Here is a 19,463-nt window from a genome sequence, read left to right on the forward strand (position 1 = left end):
GAGCCAGTGGCGTCCGTCCCACAGGAAATCGACCAGGAGCCGCTGCAGTCGCTCCAGTAGCTCCGGCGGAGGGTCCAGCACCGCGCAGCGGTGCCACAGGGTGGCCGCCGCCAGGTTATTGATGACGAGGACGCGCCCCCGGTAGGAAAGGCTGGGCAGGCGCCAGCGCCACCGCTGCAGGCGGGCCTCCACTCCCTCCTCGAGGCCGTCCCAGTTGCGCGCCATGAAGGTCGTCGGCCCCAGGAACACGCCCAAGACCTTGAGGCCCTCGCGGCGCCAGGCGAGGCCCCCCGGCAAGTCCGGCGGAGGCCTGCCAGTCCATGCGCCAAGCAGCAGAGTGTCACTCTTGCCCCAGTTGATGCGGGCGGAGGAGGCGCGCTCGTAGGCCCGCTGGCAATCTGCCAGAGCCCGCACGTCTTCCCGGGTGGCGAGGAAGACGGTGACGTCGTCCGCATAGGCCGACAGCCGGAGACGAGGGCCAGCGGACGGGCCCGTGGCCGATGGCAGGGCCACCCCACTCAGGCGGCGGCGCAGCGCGTGTAACAGCGGCTCGATGGCCAGGGCGTAGAGCATGCCCGACAGCGGACAGCCCTGGCGAATGCCCCTGCGCGCGGGGAACGGAGCGCAAAGCACCCCGTTCACCTTGAGCAGGCTGGAAATGTCCCGGTACAAGACCCGGAGGGCCCCGGTGAAGAGGGGCCCAAAGCCAAAGGCCTCCAGCGTGCGGAAGAGGTAGGCGTGGCCCACGCGGTCAAAGGCCTTCTCCTGGTCGAGAGAGAGGAGGCCGACGTCGAGGCCAAAGAGCTCGCTGGCCGTGAGCAGGTCCCGCAGCAGGAACAGGTTGTCTTGTATGGTCCTGCCCGGCACGCAGTAGCTCTGCTCGGGCCCGGTGAGAGAGGCCATGACCGCGCGGAGGCGGGTGGCCAGCGCTTTGGCCAGAATCTTGTAGTCCGCGCACAGCAGGGAGACCGGCCGCCAGTTCTTCATGTAGCCCAGGTCTCCCTTCTTGGGCAGCAGGGTCAGCACCGCTCGGCGGCAGCTGATCGGCAAGACCTTGTCGGCGAGGCTCTCCTGGAAAACGCGCAGGAGGCTGGGGCCGAGGAGAGGCCAGAAGGTCTTGTAGAACTCGGCAGGCAGCCCGTCGAGGCCCGGGGCTTTGCCGGAGGCGAGGCCGGCCGTGGCGGCCGCCAGCTCTTCCAGGGACAAGTCCCGCTCCAGCTCGCCGGCCTCCAGGGCATCGAGACGCGGTAGGCCCTCGTGGAGTTCCCGCGTGGCCTCGGGGCACGACGGCTCGGCCGCGAACAGGTCGCGATAGAAGGCGACGGCACGTTCGCGGACTTCGCCCGGCTCTGTAATGACCCGGCCCTCAGGAGTCTTGAGATGGTCCAAGACTTTGCTCGCTGCCCGCCGCCGCTCCAGGTCGAAAAAGAAGCGGGTCGGGGCGTCGGTTTCCACCAGCTCCTGGCAGCGGGCGCGGATCCTCGCGCCGCGGGCCGCGCTCTCCGCCAAGTCGCGCAGGCATTTCCTGCGGAGCCGGAGGCTCTCGCTCAGTGCCGCGTCGCTGCCAGCGGCCAGCAGAGCAGCCTCGAGCTCCGCCACGTCCTCCTCCAACTCCCGGACTCGGCGGCGCGTCTCGTTCGCGGCCAGCTGGGTGTACTGCTGGCAGAAGGCTCGGGTCTGGACCTTGCCCACGTCCCACCACAGCTTCCAGGAGGAGTGGCTCGGTCTCGCAGCCTCCCACCTCCGCCAAAAGTGGGCAAAGCAGTCCCGGAAATAAGAGTCCTGGAGCAGACTAATGTTCAAACACCAATACGGTGCCCGTGCACAGGCTCTCCCCGGCAGGCTCAGTTCGCTGAAGGCCAGGCCATGATCTGATAGACCCGAGGGAGCGATGCGGCTGCTGCGCAGGAGTGGCAGGTGGTGCCTGGTGATATAAAGGCGGTCGAGGCGAGCCATGGTGAGACCGCCGGCACTCGTCTTGGCCCAGGTGTACTGGCGCGCATCGGGATGCAGGGCTCGCCAGACGTCCACGAGGTCTGCCCCCTCCAGGGCAGCTTGCAGCTTGCGAGCGGAGGGCAGGTGGGGCTCAGGCCCTGTGCGGTCGAGGCGCGGGGCAGTGGTGCAATTGAAATCGCCCCCGAGGAGGAGCAGGTCATCATCCTCGCTAGCGTCGCGCAGGAGGGCAGCCAAGCTCTCAAAGAAAGCGACCCTCTCCTGGCCATCGGAGGGCGCGTAGATGTTGACGAGCAGCAGACGGTGTTGCGCGAGGGTGACGCGGACGGTCAGCAGGCGGCCGGGGACGACCTCCCGCGGCACCGCCGCGTCAAGCTGCAGCTGCGGCGATAAGAGTGTCGCGACCCCCGCGCGGAGGCTGGTGCCGTGGCTCAGGAACACCTGTCCTCGCCAGGCAGCCCGCCAGGCCGCCTGGTTGAACCTGTCAGAGTGGGTCTCTTGTAGGAAGGCGATGGCCAGCCTCTTCTGCCGCAGGAGCTCCAGGACGGCCTCGCGCTTCACCGCGTCTCGACAGCCGTTGACGTTGAAGGTGCCAATGGTTGTGGCTGCCATGGGGGTGGGTGTGGGAGAGGAGGAGCAAAGCAGAGTGCGGGTGGAAGAGCGAGCACCCAAGAGCAGAGCAAGGCAATACAGACAGGTCAGGGAAGGCCTACCGTGCCCTACTCTAGTCGAGGGACCCGCCCAGGCCCCACTCCACTCTCACCCTCTGGGCAAGCTTGTCCAGACGGTAGGCCATCTGACGTGTGCCCCGATCTTGCTTCATGAGCTTGACTGCCGCCCTGGCAGCCTTGACAAACACTTTGGGGTCCGCACACCACTGGGTGATGTGCCCCGCTACATTTTTCTGCCCCTTGGTTAGCTTCAGCAAGGACAGGAGTCCCCCATAGTCAGGAGAGACCCAGGGGGGCTCCGCCAGCTTGGGGTGGATGTTGCCTACTGAAGAGCGGCGAGGCCACACCCCCGGCGGGAGCTCGCCCGCAACTGCAGCGTCGACCCCCTCGATGTCCAGGCACATCAGCCGCCTCTCGTCGTCCGAGTCGAGGACCGGCTCCGCGAGGACATTCCCTATCTTCTTGGGGGGGGAGGGGCCATCCCGCTCACGACGTCTCTTGCGAGACTCCGAGAGCTGGATCTCCATCTCGCTAACGTCCCCATCTGCTCCGGTAGGCTGGGGCGTGACCAAAGGGGCAGCGGGCTCTCCCGCCACCCCCGGGGCCAGGCCACCGGAAGAGAGACATTCGCCACTATCCCTGCTGCCGCCTGACTCCGGAGGCCGGGGGACAGGCGAGGGGAGGAGGACCCCTGAAGGCCCCTCCCCCCCACCCGCTAAGTCTGAAAGAAAGAAAGAAAGAAAGAAAGAAAGAAAGAACGAACGAACGAACGAACGAACGAACGAACGAACGAACGAACGAACGAACGAACGAACGAACCGGAGTCCTATTCCATTATTCCTAGCTGGAGTATTCCGGCGACCAGCCTGCTTTGAACACTCTAATTTTTTCAAAGTAAGAAAGAAAGAAAGAAAGAAAGATACTGTTATGATAGTTGTAGTTTGTTCTGGATACATTTAACAGAGTTCAGAGAGAAACTTCCCAAGAAGTGCTCTATTTGCCCAGAACGAAAACCACTACATTTAATTGCGATACAGTGAATGTCCAATAAGTTTTCTTAATGAGCAATCAAAGTGTTCACTCCATCTGGGAAATTAATCTGGCAGCTGTTACACTAGAGGCACAAGCTGAGGTGACAAGCTTTGTTTTCGTATCTACGTAGTTATAGAGAAAGATGCAAGACATTTACACTTGCACCAGGTAGTTCCTGATGTAAAATGTTAATTACCAACAAACAGACTCTTGGAACTTCAGGCACAGAACCCCAAGGTAGCTATCCAATTTAGTAATCATGCATTCATTATTCTGAGCATTTTCCACAGTGAGAAAGAATTAATATTAAATAAAGGATGTTATTGTGTGTTGACTCCTGGTCCTTATGGTCCTCTAGCACTGGAAAAAAAAATTATGAAAAGTTTGCTTTCCTTTCAATTAGTCTGGTGGTTTTTTGCTATGAGGAAAACCATGTGATAGTTTGCTGTCCTATTTTTAGATTTTGCCTCCTCCTAGTTAGCAACTTATAAGCCTGGAAAAGAATCCTTCAGTCAAATTAGATAACATAACAATAAGGTCTGATCCTGAAAACTCTCTTATACAAACAGTCCCAGTAGAGTCACAGTCGCTGCTTGCCTGACAAGGAATAGTTGCAAATTAGGCTCCAGATAAGAGCTTTCTACAATCAAACTTAAAAGAAATATAAATTAAAATTATTGCACAAAAAGAAAGAGTTACCTAAACCTTCTGATTCAAAGAGATAAGTCTCATCAACGCCAATGCATCTACACCAGTTAAGAAAGTTGGCTGTATTATCTCTAGCAAAAAAGGATCCTGATGGAGCATCCTTCTTGCATGGGACTTTTCTCATAGGAAAATCCTGTCAAGAAATTAAAAATATACACATTTATATCAATATTTAAAAATGAATTTTATGAGGAAAAAAAAATCTTGCGTCTAAAGTATAAAAAGGGGAATTAGTAACTCAAACTGATGCATCCAAATGAAGGGATAGCTAATGCAGGGGGAGTGTATGGTATGCACAAATGTGTACATACTGTACATGGTTATTCTGCTGGAGTTGAGAATCAAGATAAGGAAAAAAGGCGACTGCCACTGTGGTAGCTCAGCCTCGGATGTGGCCTCTCCTAAAGGAGCAGCTACATCTGCCTAGCCATCTCTTGAAATGTGGGAAAGGGAATTCAGTTGATAGCTTCCTTGATCTAGTTCAGGGGTGCTCAATCTCCAGCCTGCAGGCCAAATATGGCCACGCAGTCTTGGAATCTGACCCACAGGGCTCCCCACAGGTTGAAAAACTTGACAGCAAGGGAGTAGTGGTAGTGCAGGAGTAGTGGCAGTTAATACTACCACCCCTCTCCACTGCCAAATTCCCAAGCACGACAGGGTGAACCAGAGCCAGGAGCTGGGCCATGGTCCTCCTCCTGCATGGTTAGGCTGGGGCCCGGCCACTCCCACTTCCCTCCACCCAGCCAGGTTGGGGCCAGGCCACACCTCTTTCCCCTGCCTGGCCAGCCTGGGGCTGGGCCATGCCCCCTTCCCCTGTATGGCTGGGCCCCCATGTGCTTCCCCCAATGGAGCTGGGCCACATACCCTCCCCCCCCACCACTTGCCAAGTTGGTGCTGGGCCACCCCCACCTTCCTCCTGCTTAGATCAGGGCCAGGTAATGTCCAACCCTCCTGCTCCCACCTGCAGGGTGAGGTCAAGCTCCCTTCCCTGGTGCAGCTGGATCAGGCTGGCCTCCTCATCCCCCACCCCTGTGCACCTGGATGGGGCCCCACAGCACTTGCCCCAAGTACTGGATTGGGTCCAGCCAGATCTAGGACACGGAGGGACCAGGCACTGCCATTCCAGCCCCCTGGGCAAAAAGGTTGAGCACCACTGATATAGTTATTCAGTGTTTTGCTGCCCCCACCTCCAGACTCCATGCTGCAGCAGCAGGACCCCACACCCCCAGCACAGTTCTGGGTTAGAGGTGTTGGCATTTCTGTCAGTTTATGGAAACACAACTGTGACATTAAAGAACAAAGTTCATTTGAGAAAGTTGAACAGCAGAGTAATTTAAACATTGGTAAAAGCTAACAAGTGCTACCAGCCCATGATTAACCACCTTCAATAAAACACACGAGTTTTGGCTTTTTGCAGTTTTAGAAAAATCACCTTCACACCAATTTTAATGCAACAGACTTTATGATAGGTTAAGAATGCTTTCTTCAGAGTTATTTCCCATTTTTCTGTTAGTGCTAGACTAAGTTACCAGGGCTTGTTTGTTTGTAACTATACAAAAAGTGCTCCCAAGGAAGTCAAGATATAAATCCGATGATTCAGCCCCTTCCCTTTCTCAGGGGGAACTTGATAAACTATATGGCAACTTTCTCATTTCTGAATACATCCAAGCATTATTCCAAATACTCTTTCTAGCTCAAGTATACTGGAGAACACGTTGTATATAGTAATAATATTTGTACAGGTGCTAGGTTCACATCCTGAATCAAGGTTTCTATTTTGTATAAAATGATAGAGCAATCCCACCCCCGCCCTCCACCCCTAATTTCTGCGTAGTTTTCATTTCTAAAATATGTTTAAAGTGTCAGTGGCATTCCTGCATTGGCAATCTACTCGCCTACCAGCAAGAGTCACCGTCAGAACATGAAGTCCTTCAATTGGAAGGTTGCCTGTAAAAGGTCTGATTTAATTTAGGGCTATGCAAGAATTCTGAACAAACCTTTAGAATTTGACCCACATCTGCTTTGGAGCACATTACTTGAACTGTCCAGGCCATCTGTTTTTTTTTCTATTTTCCAAATAAAGAGCATACAAAATACCGCATTGATGAACTTCTTCTCTCTGTACAAAGTCAGTTTTTATTGGCCTATTTCAGTAACAGCTAAATGCCATATGACTCACCCGCAAATCCTTTGAGCTACAACATTTCTTAATTGTGTTTTGAAGAACACCAACCAACTGGCAGAGCAGCACACCATTATCCAGCTCTTCCAGCAACTGTTCTGCAGCAACTTCTTTTCCTGGAAATAAACAGTGGTAAGAAGTACTCACACGGGCCTTATAGTGATAATTCAGACACTGCATTCCTCCATTATGAAGAAACATTTTGGCTTTAGTCCGCAGAAGTGTGATAGTTATTATTCCAACCAAAAAATTGTTTTTAATTGGGTTCAACCACATTAACTGATGAACTTCAATTTTTTTTCTACTTTATGCATTTAGCACAAATTAATTGCCACTACACAGAATGTGAGCTATCTTTAAAATGGTACATTGTTATATTAGTATTTGTATCATATCTTCTCACTCCCCAATTGCCTGTTTCTGCATGTGGCAGTTTTAAACCATAACTTCTGAAACTAAAAGAAAAACCTGTCACATACTAGAAAACAAAAATGTTTGTTTACCTGTGAAACTACTTATATTAAACTGAGATTAAAATCTGATTAAAATGCATTACTTAAAGTGTGACTCTTAAATAGGAACTATAAATAATGTTATTAATTCATCTAACTGATAGGTAGTAGCTCATAAAACATGAAATTAGAGCAGGCATTGAAATGCAACTACCTTCACTATTTATGCCTAAACACCTTAATTACTCTTTGCAATATTATGGATATGAAGAGTCAGCACTAACTGAGACACCAGATTTTCAAATTCTTTAGATAGCAATTTACCGAACAATCCTGATAGCCAGATTGATAGGTCTTCCTGCATAGGCACCAGTGTTGCTTCATGCCGCACAGATATCCATTGGTCATATAGGCAAACATCTGCCAAGCCTGGGCCATGTCTGGCAGTCAGAGGACATCGTGGGCTTAAAGGAAGATCATCTCCAAACCACACCTAATGAGAATTTTAATGAAGTCAAACATATTAACTGTAGCATTTGCAACCTCTAACAATAAAATCCAGAAATTCCTTAATTTGACTAATAAATCACATGATAGAATAAGAGTTCTCTTCTTGCTAAAAAACCCCACACATGTATTCTTTCTTTAAAGTAAGATACAGTTTTGAATCTGGATTCCTAGGCTTAAGCGTGATTCTAGTGATTTAGAAACCCCAGCACATATTTACTTAATGGCTTTATGGGATCTGGTCCCTGATCCCAACAATCCCATACCCCATACTACACATGTGTGACAGAAGGTACAATTTTGAGCTCAGGATTCAGAACCCAGTTGTGCTATTACTAATTGCTAGTGCCTGAGATTATGATCCTGGGCTCTCTCTGCATGGGCAAGTTGAAATCTGGGTGCCCAGAGCCCCGTTTGCAGGGTCAACAGTCAGCTGATTATCAACCCCAGCCCAGACAGCCTGGGGTCTAATTCAAGACCAGGGCTGTCTGGGCACTAGTGCCAACAATCAGCTGATTGTCAGCCACAACCCAGACAGTCCCAGGTCTGGTTCACCTGGGGCTGTCCAGGCAAATATATAGCCGACTGTCAGCCCTCATGGGTTAAAGGGTTTCCTCCACCAGGGACTTTAAACCTCATGCCTGGTAGCTCTGGCATGGCTGGTAGGAGCAGGGCATCAGAGGCTCCTGGTGGGGGGGTAAACAAAGGGCTTCCCCCAAGAGGACTTTAAAACTTTAGGCTGCTGGCAGGGTGCATCTGATGCCCTGTACCTGGCAACCCTACCAAAGCTGCTGGGCATCAGGTTTCAGGTTCCCAGTAGTGGGAGCCCTTCAGCTCCCCCCACCACCAAGAACCTCTGATGCTCCCACATAGAGCAGCCCTACCAGAGATGCCAGGCATGGAGTTTAAAACTCCCCAGGGAAAGAAGCCCCTGCTCACAGCCTCTGATCCCTTCCCTCCTTTCCCAGGGTAGCCCTAGGCCCTGTTGGAGAACCAGAACTGTCCTGGGAGCAGACGCTGACAATCAGCTGCCTGTTGGCACTGGCCCTGGGACAGCCCCCAGCTTCTTGGAAACTAGGTCTGCCCCAAGGCTGTGTGTAGACAATATTGTCAGCACGCTGGGTGGAGAACAGGGCTGATTACAACAATCAGCAGTTTATTGGACATCTGCCCTAGAGAGCTCTGGTATATGGACATGGCTCATACAAACAAGCCATACAAAGCGTTCTACTTTCTTTGTGGAACATTTTTTATGGCTGGTTCACCATTTTATGGTGCTTTAATTGGGTGCATACATAGCACCTTTGCCATTTATCCTGCAATTAACATGTTAACTATGGTATAAATGCAAGATGTAGAGAGGGCCTTAGTGTTATCCCTCCACATGCTATAAGAAACATTTTCTTAACGGTTCCTAATTTTTTAAAAAAGCTACTGTACCTGCAATTTGTAAATAACCATTCCATTTACAAAAACTTGTAGTAAAATTAGTATTGGATCCACAACATGAACAGACAGACCTACAACGTATTATTGAATGTATTGCATCTCATCTCAAAGTCAGGTAAGATTTCCTGGGACTTTTTGCTTAATATTCTGATCTTGCAGAGGAAAAATGTGTTACCCTAAACAAGAGCATACACTTTAAAGTTAGGCTTCAGTTCTCATATAACCATTACCTATTTTCATACTACAGGGGAATGGTTTGGTATTGTTGTTTAGGAAAGCACAAAAGAAACTGATGCAAACTTTAGCATGACCGAGATTCTTACTATGTCCCAAAACAGTTTTTCCTACACATTTTAGTAAACCAAAAAAACCCCAACAACAAAAAAACCCTTTCTTACATAGAATAAATCACTTTGAAAAACTGAAATATTGAAACATTCCACAAAAATCTCTGTGTATTTTAGAAACCCCACCATTTGACTGGCTCATACCATGTCCTAGAAATCACCCATATCAACATTTAAAGATCGAAAGAAAGATTCCGTCTGCACACAGAGGTAAAGATGCTATTGGATCTATTGCCTGATCCCACAATCGTGCCTCCTGCCATTCACTTGTGGGCTCCCCCTGTATCAAGAAGCAGGCACCCACAGTTGGGAGCCCCCTTTGCTGAGGGGACTCCCAGCCACAGAAACCACATGTAGCCAAGACCCAGAGAACCCTGTTATCTGTGGGGTCTCTGCGTCCCAGCTGCATGTGAGGTGCAGCTGGGACCAAGAGACCCATGTGGGCCCAGGGGTGTCACGCACTCCCACGGCTCGAGGATTGCACCCGTTGCCAAGATCTCTGTGAGCTGATGTGCTCCCAGCTGCAGGGGAGACCCTGCTACTCATGCAAATTAAAGCTGGATACCAATCCGCTATTAACTTAGTACTTATTTTTGAGGTCTAACTTTATATCTGGTTGGACCTTTTTATTGTGGGACTTTTTTATTGGTCATGTAGTTGAACTCAAGGTAACTGCACAATTAACCAGTTAATTACATGATACTTGTAACGTAAGGGCAGACAAAATACAGCTTTTGGGCCGCATCTGTCCCACGGCTGAGTGCCCACTAATTAATTGTATTTGGCCTGCCTGTGGCTGCGCCTGCTGTGCTCTTCCTGGGGCCCTCCCATGCCCGAGGGTGGAAGCGTAGCATGTGCACTGCTACCAGGGCAGCATACTATGCTTCAACCCTTGGGCATGGGAGGGCCCCAGACACCACACAGCTTCTGGGTGGGGCCACTGCTGCCACTGCCTGGGGAACTGCTCGGTTCCCCTGGTCTTCAGTGGCTCCTCCTCATCTCCCTGCTTCAGCAATCTGAGCAGCAAGTAGGAAAGCGGTGACAGGCAGAGGGCAGCTGTGGCTGGATGGGAGCGCGAAGTGTGGGCTGGCAGAAGCATGGAGCCCAGATCAACCCAGTTCCATTATGTGGGGCTCCCCATGGAACTCACACACAGCTCCCAAGACTTGGCCAGAGTCATGCACCACATGGGAGGAGCCCCATGCAATGGAACCGGCAGCCCTCCCTGTTTCCTGCTGCCATGTGCAGCTTCCAGGACTCTGCCAGAAGCAGTGGGGAGCCCAGCACGATGAAGCCAAGCTGGATCAGCCCCAATCCCTGCTTCCTAGCAGAGCCCCAGGAGCTGCACATGGTAGCAAGGAGTGGGGCCAAGCCAGCAACTCCATTGCACGGGTCTCCCCATCATGTGGTGTGCAACTGGCGAGATCCTGAGAGCTGCACATGAGAGGTGGAGACCCCACACAAGGGAGCCAGAAGCCTGACCCCACTTTCTGCCACCACATTCAGCTTCCAGAACTGGCCAAAGACACACACTGCTGGGGGGCTCTGCCTGCATGGGCCATGAGGGCCTGCCATTGCTGGTGGCGGCAGGGGCTGTGTGTCATGGTGGGGGCACGTGAGGGAGGCCTCCACACCCCTTCCCCCACTATATCCACACCCCCCACACCCACATCCCCCTACAAACCCCACCATACACACACTTCCCCACACAATATACCAGAGTAAAAATTTATTTTGAGCTATTATGCAATCGCCTCTATATACATTATGCAAACATAAATCAGGACAAAAATATTTTTGAAATAAAATTAAAATAGGTTATAGTAAATGTTTGATTTTTAGTATGCGATTTGATTTTTTACCAGTCCCAAATGGCAACCCCCCCTCCCAAAAGGAGTACTTCCAGGGGCAAGGGGATAAACTCCCAGTGGCAAAGGTCAGGAGTTAGGGGGCAGGACTTCCAGCCCCAAGATGGCAACCAGGGGTTGGGGCACCTGTCAAGGGGCGGGGCTACCCGTGCAGCTCTCAACAGCTCACCAAAACTCATTAAGTGGCCCCCCAGCTAAAATAATCACCCACCCCTGTGCGATCTACAGGTTAAAACATGAAATGAAATTAAGAACTTCTGGCTTATATCAGTCCTGTCATTGACTGTCTGTGTGATCAAAGGCAAGTCTCCTACCATCTGTGACTAAGTTCCCCATTTCTAAATCAGGGGTGGTAATACTTCCCTATCTCATGGGACATCTATGACGCTCATAGCAACTTCTCTGCTAAATGCCCTAAGATCTATATAAGGCATCTCTTGTTTATGCAAAGTGCCAAGTACTATTATTTATTAACAATGTCAATTACCTGAACTGCATCCTGCATGGTCATCTGTATTTACATTAATGACTTTCACTGGAAGTGAAGAAAGGAAGAGAAACAGTATTAAGTTATTTTTAATGGAATACTCTCTCATTTCATATATCTGTAAAAAAACAAAAAACAAAAACATACTATTTTAAAGAAAAGAAATACATTTTTCAGTCAGCTGTTCTAGACTTTTAATAGCGATGTTACTATTGAATAAAAATAGTCTGTGAATGGTAAGACAATACAGATGCAGCATTACAAACCAAATAATCAGATATTCAACACTGACAGGAAGTTTAATATTTGAAATAGAAAAAGATTAAATCTTAAACATACTAAGTCCTAAAGTCTTAAAAGCTTCTAACAGGTGGCTAGCCTGTTAGAAGAAAGGACTTCTAACCTAGATTTTAAAATGTCCTGTGCTATCTCTGACCTTGTTTCATCTGTAGATGGGCTACTCAACAAGAACTGCCAGGCTGAAGAGCAAAGATGCTGAGATAGGACTACATTTTTATACTCAATTACCTAGCTCAACATCAAAGGCTTGCTAAATATGCCTAGATAATATAGCAATATATCAATGTACTTAATAGGCATATTAATATTAATCAGGATATAACCTATTTGATCCCTTATATAAACTTATATCAAAGCCTAAACCTTATCGAACTGGTATAAAACTGCTAAACCAACTCTAAGCAACCTTTAGCTGACTTTTCACACAAAATCTTCTCAACTCCAGCAGTCTCTCACTTACTTAGCTTCTCTTCCTTTTTGTCTCTTACCCAAAGTCTGATGAAGTATATGCAAGCAAATTCTATACTATAAGCACTGTTAAGCAGCTTTCAGCCTACAACTCATCTAATTATTAGAAGTCTGCTATTTTCCAGCCAAAATGTATTAATGATGAGTTTATACTCAATTCATTCTTCCATCAGTGCTTAGCTTCTCCCTTGTGTTTGCCCTCACGATATATTTATAGACAGCAACCATGTGCCTCCTGAGCCTTTGTTTTGCTAGGCTAAACTAGTAGTCTAAAGATGAAAGCCTGCATAGGCTCATGAACAACATTTGTACACCTAAAATGGTTGAAATATGCTTCCTCCTCTTGGCCAGAAAGTAGACAACTTGAGTTGAACTGGTAATTAATCAAAAGGTTGTGGGACACCTGAAAAGAAGGACAAGAATAAAAGAATCTTTTCATCCGTAACAGTAATTGATTGAAGGCTACAATGTAGTCCAATGGTCTAAGTTTCGGAGGAGCTGTATTCACAGTTTTAATCCTGAATCCACTGTAGAAGGTAACACTAACATCCTGTACTCTCTTAGATCAAGTATCTATGGTTTTCTAAAAAAACTGTGGTCAAACTGACAAGCAACAAGAAAGATTTCCAGAGCCATGGCACAGCCAGTTAAGTTCTGGTGGGAATACAGCCCTTCGTGATCTCCCACAGTGAAAATCAAAACTTTACATCAAGTTTTTAGAGAGGAAAAAATAGAAAGTCTTCTATAGTCTAAAAAATGGACCTTAATCATGATGTTTTCCATTTCCATAGGGGGAAAAACAAGTTTGATTTGTTTCTTCCTGACCACTTTCCATGCCACTAAACACAGCATCTTTCAACAAACTTTAAGCAAACTTACCTTAAACCTGTGCAGTTATACCTATAGCACAACCAGTTTGTTTTCAGACAGTTTTTCCCTTGTACCAGGATTCTTCACGCTGCTCAATTAAAACTTCACAAAAGTTGTGCAGAGTTGCTCCTATCTGAATATACAAGAGCAACCCTAATTTATACTTTTATTTGCAGGGAAACAAAAGTATTGGGATGTCTTTTGCCTCAGACATCCTTCTATACACTACAGAAGGGCACACTCCATATTTGCCATTACTAATGAGCATGTTATGCTTCCCACGAGTTAGGGAATACATTTTCCTTTAGCATAAGAAATCCTTTGTCCCAACAGAGAGCCACAGTAAGAGGCTTCATTGACTGCTTAAAAAAAATATGGGTGGAACAGCCTGTAGAGAAGTTGGCCTCATTAAAATAAGGAGCCCCACATAATCAAACAACAGCCTTAACATGGTAACTGCCAAAAGAAGAACAAAAGGCAGCCTAATTCACAGGGAGTGCTCAAATCACAAACAAAGTGACATATTCAAACAGCAGCTATTGCAAGAATGTTCTACATCTGCATTTTTTGGAAACGCCTAGCAAAACTGATTTTTTTTTTTTAACAGAGATTGTAGAAAATTTGTGAAATTCAAGTGTCAAAGACTTACTCTTTGAATTAAGTTATTTTGCAGCCTCACTCCCCAAGTAGTCAAAGCTTTGTACTTACAAAGACATCTGGATAATACTTAGAAGGGACAAACTTTTACAATATAAAGTATCCCCAAAAGGATTCTAAATCTAAAGTTCTTAACAGTCAGCCATGCGCAAAGGATCAAACAGACAGATTTGGCATTCACGCTGATAAGAGTAGGTTATTGGACTGGATGTACAAGACAGCACTTATGAAAGACAAACGATCAACCTCTTTCTCAGGTGAACTGATCCAGTATAGGCAGGATGAGTGAAATCTGTAGCTGTTAGGTAAGCACCACGATCTCAGTCATCTCACATAGCTTATGTAAGACATGCAAGTTGAGAGATCAAGGGATCAAAGAACAGAAGGCTTGGAAGGGACCTCAAAAGATCATCAGTTCAAATCCTCTGCTCAAGACATGATTGTCTTTGACTAAGCCATCCCAGTCAAGTGTCTACCTAACCTGCTCTTAAAAATATCCAAGGATGGAGATTCCACAAGCTCCCCAGGTGGCCTGTTCCAGTGCTTAACCACCCTCAGAGTGACGAAGTTCTTCCTAACTGCCAACCTAAATTTCCCTAGCTGCAAGTTAAGACTGTTGCTTCCCGTCTTGTCCCCTGCAGCCAGAGAATAGTCCACCTCCCTCCTCCATACAACCCCCTTAAAATATTTAAATAGTATTATCAAATCCTCCCCTCAGCCTTCTCTTCTCCAAACTAAATAACTCTAGTTCTTTCAGCCTCCTATAACTCATGTTTCCCAAGCCTCCAATCATTTTTGTCACTCTCTACTAGAATCTAATTTGTCTATTGCTCTTTTGAAATGCAGGGCCCCAAACTGGACAGGGCATGCCAGGATCCAAAAGTACGATCAACTATGTTCACAGACATGCCTATGACCTCTGCAGCAGTGAGGCATTTTGGAATACAAGACAGCAAGAGGAAGACGAAGAGGCTGTTTGGTGGCAAAAATGAAGGCTGCTGCTGCAAGATTGCCAGTTTCCATGATACCTGTTTCTCAAACTATATTTGTTCCACCAAACCATTCAAAAAAGCATAATTGTTTTAGTGCAGGGGTTGGCAACATTTTTTGACTGGAGTGCCAAAAACACCCCAACCTCCACCCATGCATCAATTTGATGTGCCAGAGGTAGGGGAGGCATGAGGGGCCTGATCCTCACTGCTGGAGGCAGGTGCAAGCATGCCTCTGGGCAGACAGCAGGCAAGGAGCCAAGGTTGCGCTGCCCTGGCCCCTTCCTTGCCATACGCCATGGTGCACATGTGCACCTGCCTCCACCGCAGAGCCAGTGCTGGGACTCTGGAGCCCAGTACAGGCATTTGCAGTTTCCCCACAGCCAGCCCGGACTCTGAGCAACTGCAACAGGCAGTGCCAGGCAGCTGGGAGGCTGCAAACAGCTATGCTGGGACAGCCCCAGCACTAGCAGCATCGGCTGCACAAGTGCCTCAGGGTGGATGGCAGGGGAAAGACCATGGTTGCACTGTCCCAGGGCCTTTCCTGGCTATGCACCTACAGGTGGCACAAGCAGCAGCTGCTGCCACTGATCTGGTGCCAGGGCTGTGGAGCCCCATGCAGTTGTTTGCAACCTCCCAGCTGCAGCCAGGCCAGGCTCTGGGCAGCTGCTGCCTGCCAAGAAGCCTGGGCTGCTGCTACCCAGAGCCCAGGCTGGCTGTGGCGGAACGAGAAAAATGGCCTTGTGTGCCATGCTCCAGCACATATGCCAGGGGTTGCCAATCCCTGTTTTAGTGCATGTATTTTCAGTGTTGACTATCACCAACCACTCAACCAGGGCAAGCAGGCAGCTATCACAGGCTAAAGAAAGCGGTGCAACTGGAATGGCTGCCAGTTTATGGGTGGGAGCCAGATAAATAATCTGCTGCCACCACAGCCACATAATCATCCTGGCAGCACAGCGGCAGCCAGAAGTTGCCAATATTCTAAGCATCCTGCTGCACCCAGAGCCTGGCTGCTTTGTTACACCTCTGACAAAAGCCATGTTAGATTCCGTATAACCTGTATTCATTTTAAAGAATATGGACTCTCTAGTACCCATTTTTGCAAAGGAGGCCTTCAGAGCAAAAACAAGTATGACTGATGCAGTGAATATGTATGCAGAAATTGCTTCAGTCCTACCATGGCTGTTTGCATGAGTCAACTGATGCTGTTAAGAGTCAGTGCCCTGGAGGGCTATCCATCTGCCTTAGTTTTCCTTAAAGAATGCAGTGGCAGGAAGCCTTACCCAAAGGCAATGAGCACAACCACCCCAGCATAAAGCTCTGCTTATATAGGAGCTCCAGCAGCAACATCATTTCTGGGGTGCCTACGGGCTCTTCTGTTACTGCTGCTGCCAGGCCATAAGAGGGCTCTATGGAGCCAAGAGGAGTAGAGAAAAAGTAAAGGCTGCCCAGCCTTAATTCATTGCTGGAGGGGCCCAGAAAGCTGCTCTATTGCAGGGTACAGTGCAAGCACTAGTTAATCTGGAGAGAGAGGAGTTGCCCTTAAAATAGAGGCAGAGCCAGATTTCAGTTGCATAACAAAGGTAAGGCAACAAGGACTGCTGTCCCAGGCACTGACTTCAGATGGGAGGCATGAGGGGAAAAAAAAAAAAGGAAAAAAGTGGCTGCTACTACTGTCACATGATCACACCCTCAGCATGGTGGCAACCAGAAGTCACTGCTGGCCCTGCGTGTGGCAGCTGCCCCAGGCACCTGGCTGTATTGTTACACCTCTGCCAGACTTAGAGATAAGCGACAAGGGCAACTGTCCAGGGCCTCAAACAATGGAGGTCTCATCAGACTAAGGTAGTGCAAGTCATCATAACATATGCGGGTAGGAGCAACCTACTGCTAGGATCCACACAAGTCTTAAGTGTAGAGATTCAGCATACAGTCAGTGAAAGACCAGGGTGGTAGATCCAAGGTACGGGACACCAGAAAGGAATGGACATCTCTCAGGAAAGTAGTCTGGCTTGAAGTGCATCCTGTATACACACAACTCAAACCCCCAGCTAACCCACCCATTTAAAATTTAAAACATGCAATTGTCGATCCCCAAATTAGGTCTAACAGTGTGGTCAGAAGCAACATTTCTACACAGGATGTTCCTTTTTAAACAAACATACAACTTTGTTTCAAGGTGACAACTGGCATTGATTTAATATACTCAGGAGTTCTTTATACATATTGCCACCTCTTTTCCACGTTGGGTCCTTAAGTGCATCAAAAGCTGTGTGAAGCCTACAGAGTGCTTCTGTGTAAATGCAGCTGCTGTAGCCAAATACATCACATGAAGCAACGCTAATCCTTATTTTTAAAAATGGCTTTTCTTGGTGGGACCCCAAATGCATACCAGAGGGAGAAAAAAAACCAGATTAGTTAATCAAGCTTAAGCTATGTGAGGTGGCAATCACTGGTCATTTCAGTAGCTACTCTCCTCAGGAATTCCCTTTCTGTATCCCTAAGGAAACATGCAACTCTCTACTGTGAACCTGCCCTCATCTTTAATGCAGACAGGAAGCCCGTGGAGTCACATAAGTCCTATCCTGACAAAGGATGCCTTTTAAATCAAGGAGTATTTCCTGCTGAAGCAGTTATCTCAGCAAGCAACATCTCTACAGGAAAGGCAAAGACAAGTCCTTTGATGCAAACTGGTACATCTGGGAGGATCTTAGGACTACAACTCGGACAGCTGATGTGGCTTCATGTATATTAGTCCACCTAGCAATGATGTTTTGCAATCATGTATACATAACTCAGGTAGAGCCAACAGTTGAAAAGCATGCACTTTTTGCTCAGCTAGGCAGGACCTGGGTCCCAAGGCTTCCCAGAATTAGTCAGCAAAGCATCTGGCTCAGCAAAAACTTGACCACCCTGTTATATGGCCATCTGTAGTCAGGAACCAAGGAACGAGTTTTAAAAATTTGACAAGTTGACGAATTTTAAAAAGACATAAGTAAATAAAAATCCAAGACCACGCTTATACGATTTAAAATGTATAGGCTGCCCAAGCCTTAAGGTCTACGGAGACAATTTATAGGGTGCCTTTATACCAAAGGATGCTAAACTATTCTACAAGCTGGATATAGCATCCTTGAAACACAGCCAACTTGAGAATGGAGCTACTTATCTTTTCAGTACACTAAACTGCAGGAATGGAAAATGTAGCCAAGGCTGTTAGAGCAAACCATATTCCTTTAAAAAAAGAAAAGAAAGGATTGGGATCTCAGATACCTGTGTGGAGCACAAATATCTATTGATTGTTACATGGTACTGTGCTGTCATCTCACTGTGGAGTTCAATAGTTGCAATGAGGTCAGGTTAATAAAGTTTATACACTAAAAGCTGTTCACTGCCCAGCCTCGCCTATTGCATTATCTTCTGCATTAATTCTAATGTAAAAATGTTAACGCAAGGTTACACATCATCTTAAATACTCCAAAAAATTAAATAAATCACAGAAATGGGAATTTTGAGTGCCTGTGATAATTTCGTCTGGACCACACTTCAGACTGAGAGCTACCAAGGACAGAGGCTATGTATAAACAGTTAATTTTAAATAAGTAGTTGTGCCATTTACGGCAGTACAAGCAACACGGGCAAGGCCCAATTAATTGCCTCCCTTCCCTTCTTCTTTGCCCAGCTTGCAAGTGCTTCATGTTAATATGATCAAACCAGGCAGGCGGCCCACAAGTGCATCTGGGCTCCTCTCTGGGAGCCCCTGTCAGATGGCACTTCCAGCTTGTTTTCAGCTGCCACGAGGAGGAGGAGCAAAAAAGTTTTCTACTGACTGCAAGGGCTGTGGATCAACCCCAAAATGCTTCAAGACTTCTGGAAGGGGATCAAACACGCGGAGAAGGAGGATAGCGAGTCCCGGGTTGCATCAGTCCCTTTCCAGCCTGACTTCGCTATGCTCTATGGGGGTCCTAAGGACCCCTGAAGGGAAGACGCGCCTCGGGAGTGCTGACAGGACTTGTCCCAAGCCCCCGCCGCTGGGCGGGTGGGGCTGCCTGCAGCGCTCCAGGGAGCTCACCAGCCGGGCGGGGTGCCCAGGGGCTTGCCCCCCCCACCCCGGCCCCGCGCAACTAAAAGCATCGCTCCCAACGCTCCGCACCACCCTCGCGGTGCCGCGCCGCGCCGCGCCGGGGTACTCACAGGCAGCAGCCTCGGGGTCTGACTGCCTGGGCAGCAAGCGTCCCACGCCCAGCCCCGCCCCGCGCCGCGCCTCGCCATTGGCCACCTCCCGCCCGCTGCGTTCGAAAGGCCCAATGAGCGGGGCGGGGCTGGCTGCCGCCCACTGGCCGGCCCTGATTGCAGCAGCGGAGCAGCGTCAGGTGCGGTCCGCGAGCCTGCTCGGGCACGGTGCGCCGGGGAGGGCCAGGTAGGGCTGCCACCCCCCCAGAATGAGAGAGACTTCTCTAGGAGACTGCGGAGAGAGCCACCCGGAGATCAGTGACAGGGCATGCCCTCAAATCAGTGTT

The 19,463-nt window shown here is 48.8% G+C and overlaps 1 protein-coding gene across 1 annotated transcript in view; it reads right to left on the reverse strand.

Annotated features, from left to right (window-relative positions):
- GAS2L3 (growth arrest specific 2 like 3) overlaps positions 1-19,182 on the reverse strand; it is a 44,052-nt gene extending 24,870 nt beyond the window's left edge. The window contains exons 1-5 of the mRNA XM_006273956.4: positions 19,138-19,182; positions 11,657-11,704; positions 7,323-7,491; positions 6,544-6,662; positions 4,356-4,497 (exon numbers count right to left, since the gene is read on the reverse strand). Of these exons, the coding sequence (XP_006274018.1) occupies positions 4,356-4,497; positions 6,544-6,662; positions 7,323-7,491; positions 11,657-11,680 (454 nt within the window). The 5' untranslated portion in view covers positions 11,681-11,704; positions 19,138-19,182. The remainder of the gene's footprint in view (positions 1-4,355; positions 4,498-6,543; positions 6,663-7,322; positions 7,492-11,656; positions 11,705-19,137) is intronic.
- Positions 19,183-19,463: the final 281 nt, after the last annotated feature.

The sequence above is a fragment of the Alligator mississippiensis genome, chromosome 4 (genome assembly GCF_030867095.1).
Source record: "Alligator mississippiensis isolate rAllMis1 chromosome 4, rAllMis1, whole genome shotgun sequence".
Lineage (NCBI taxonomy): Eukaryota > Metazoa > Chordata > Crocodylia > Alligatoridae > Alligator > Alligator mississippiensis.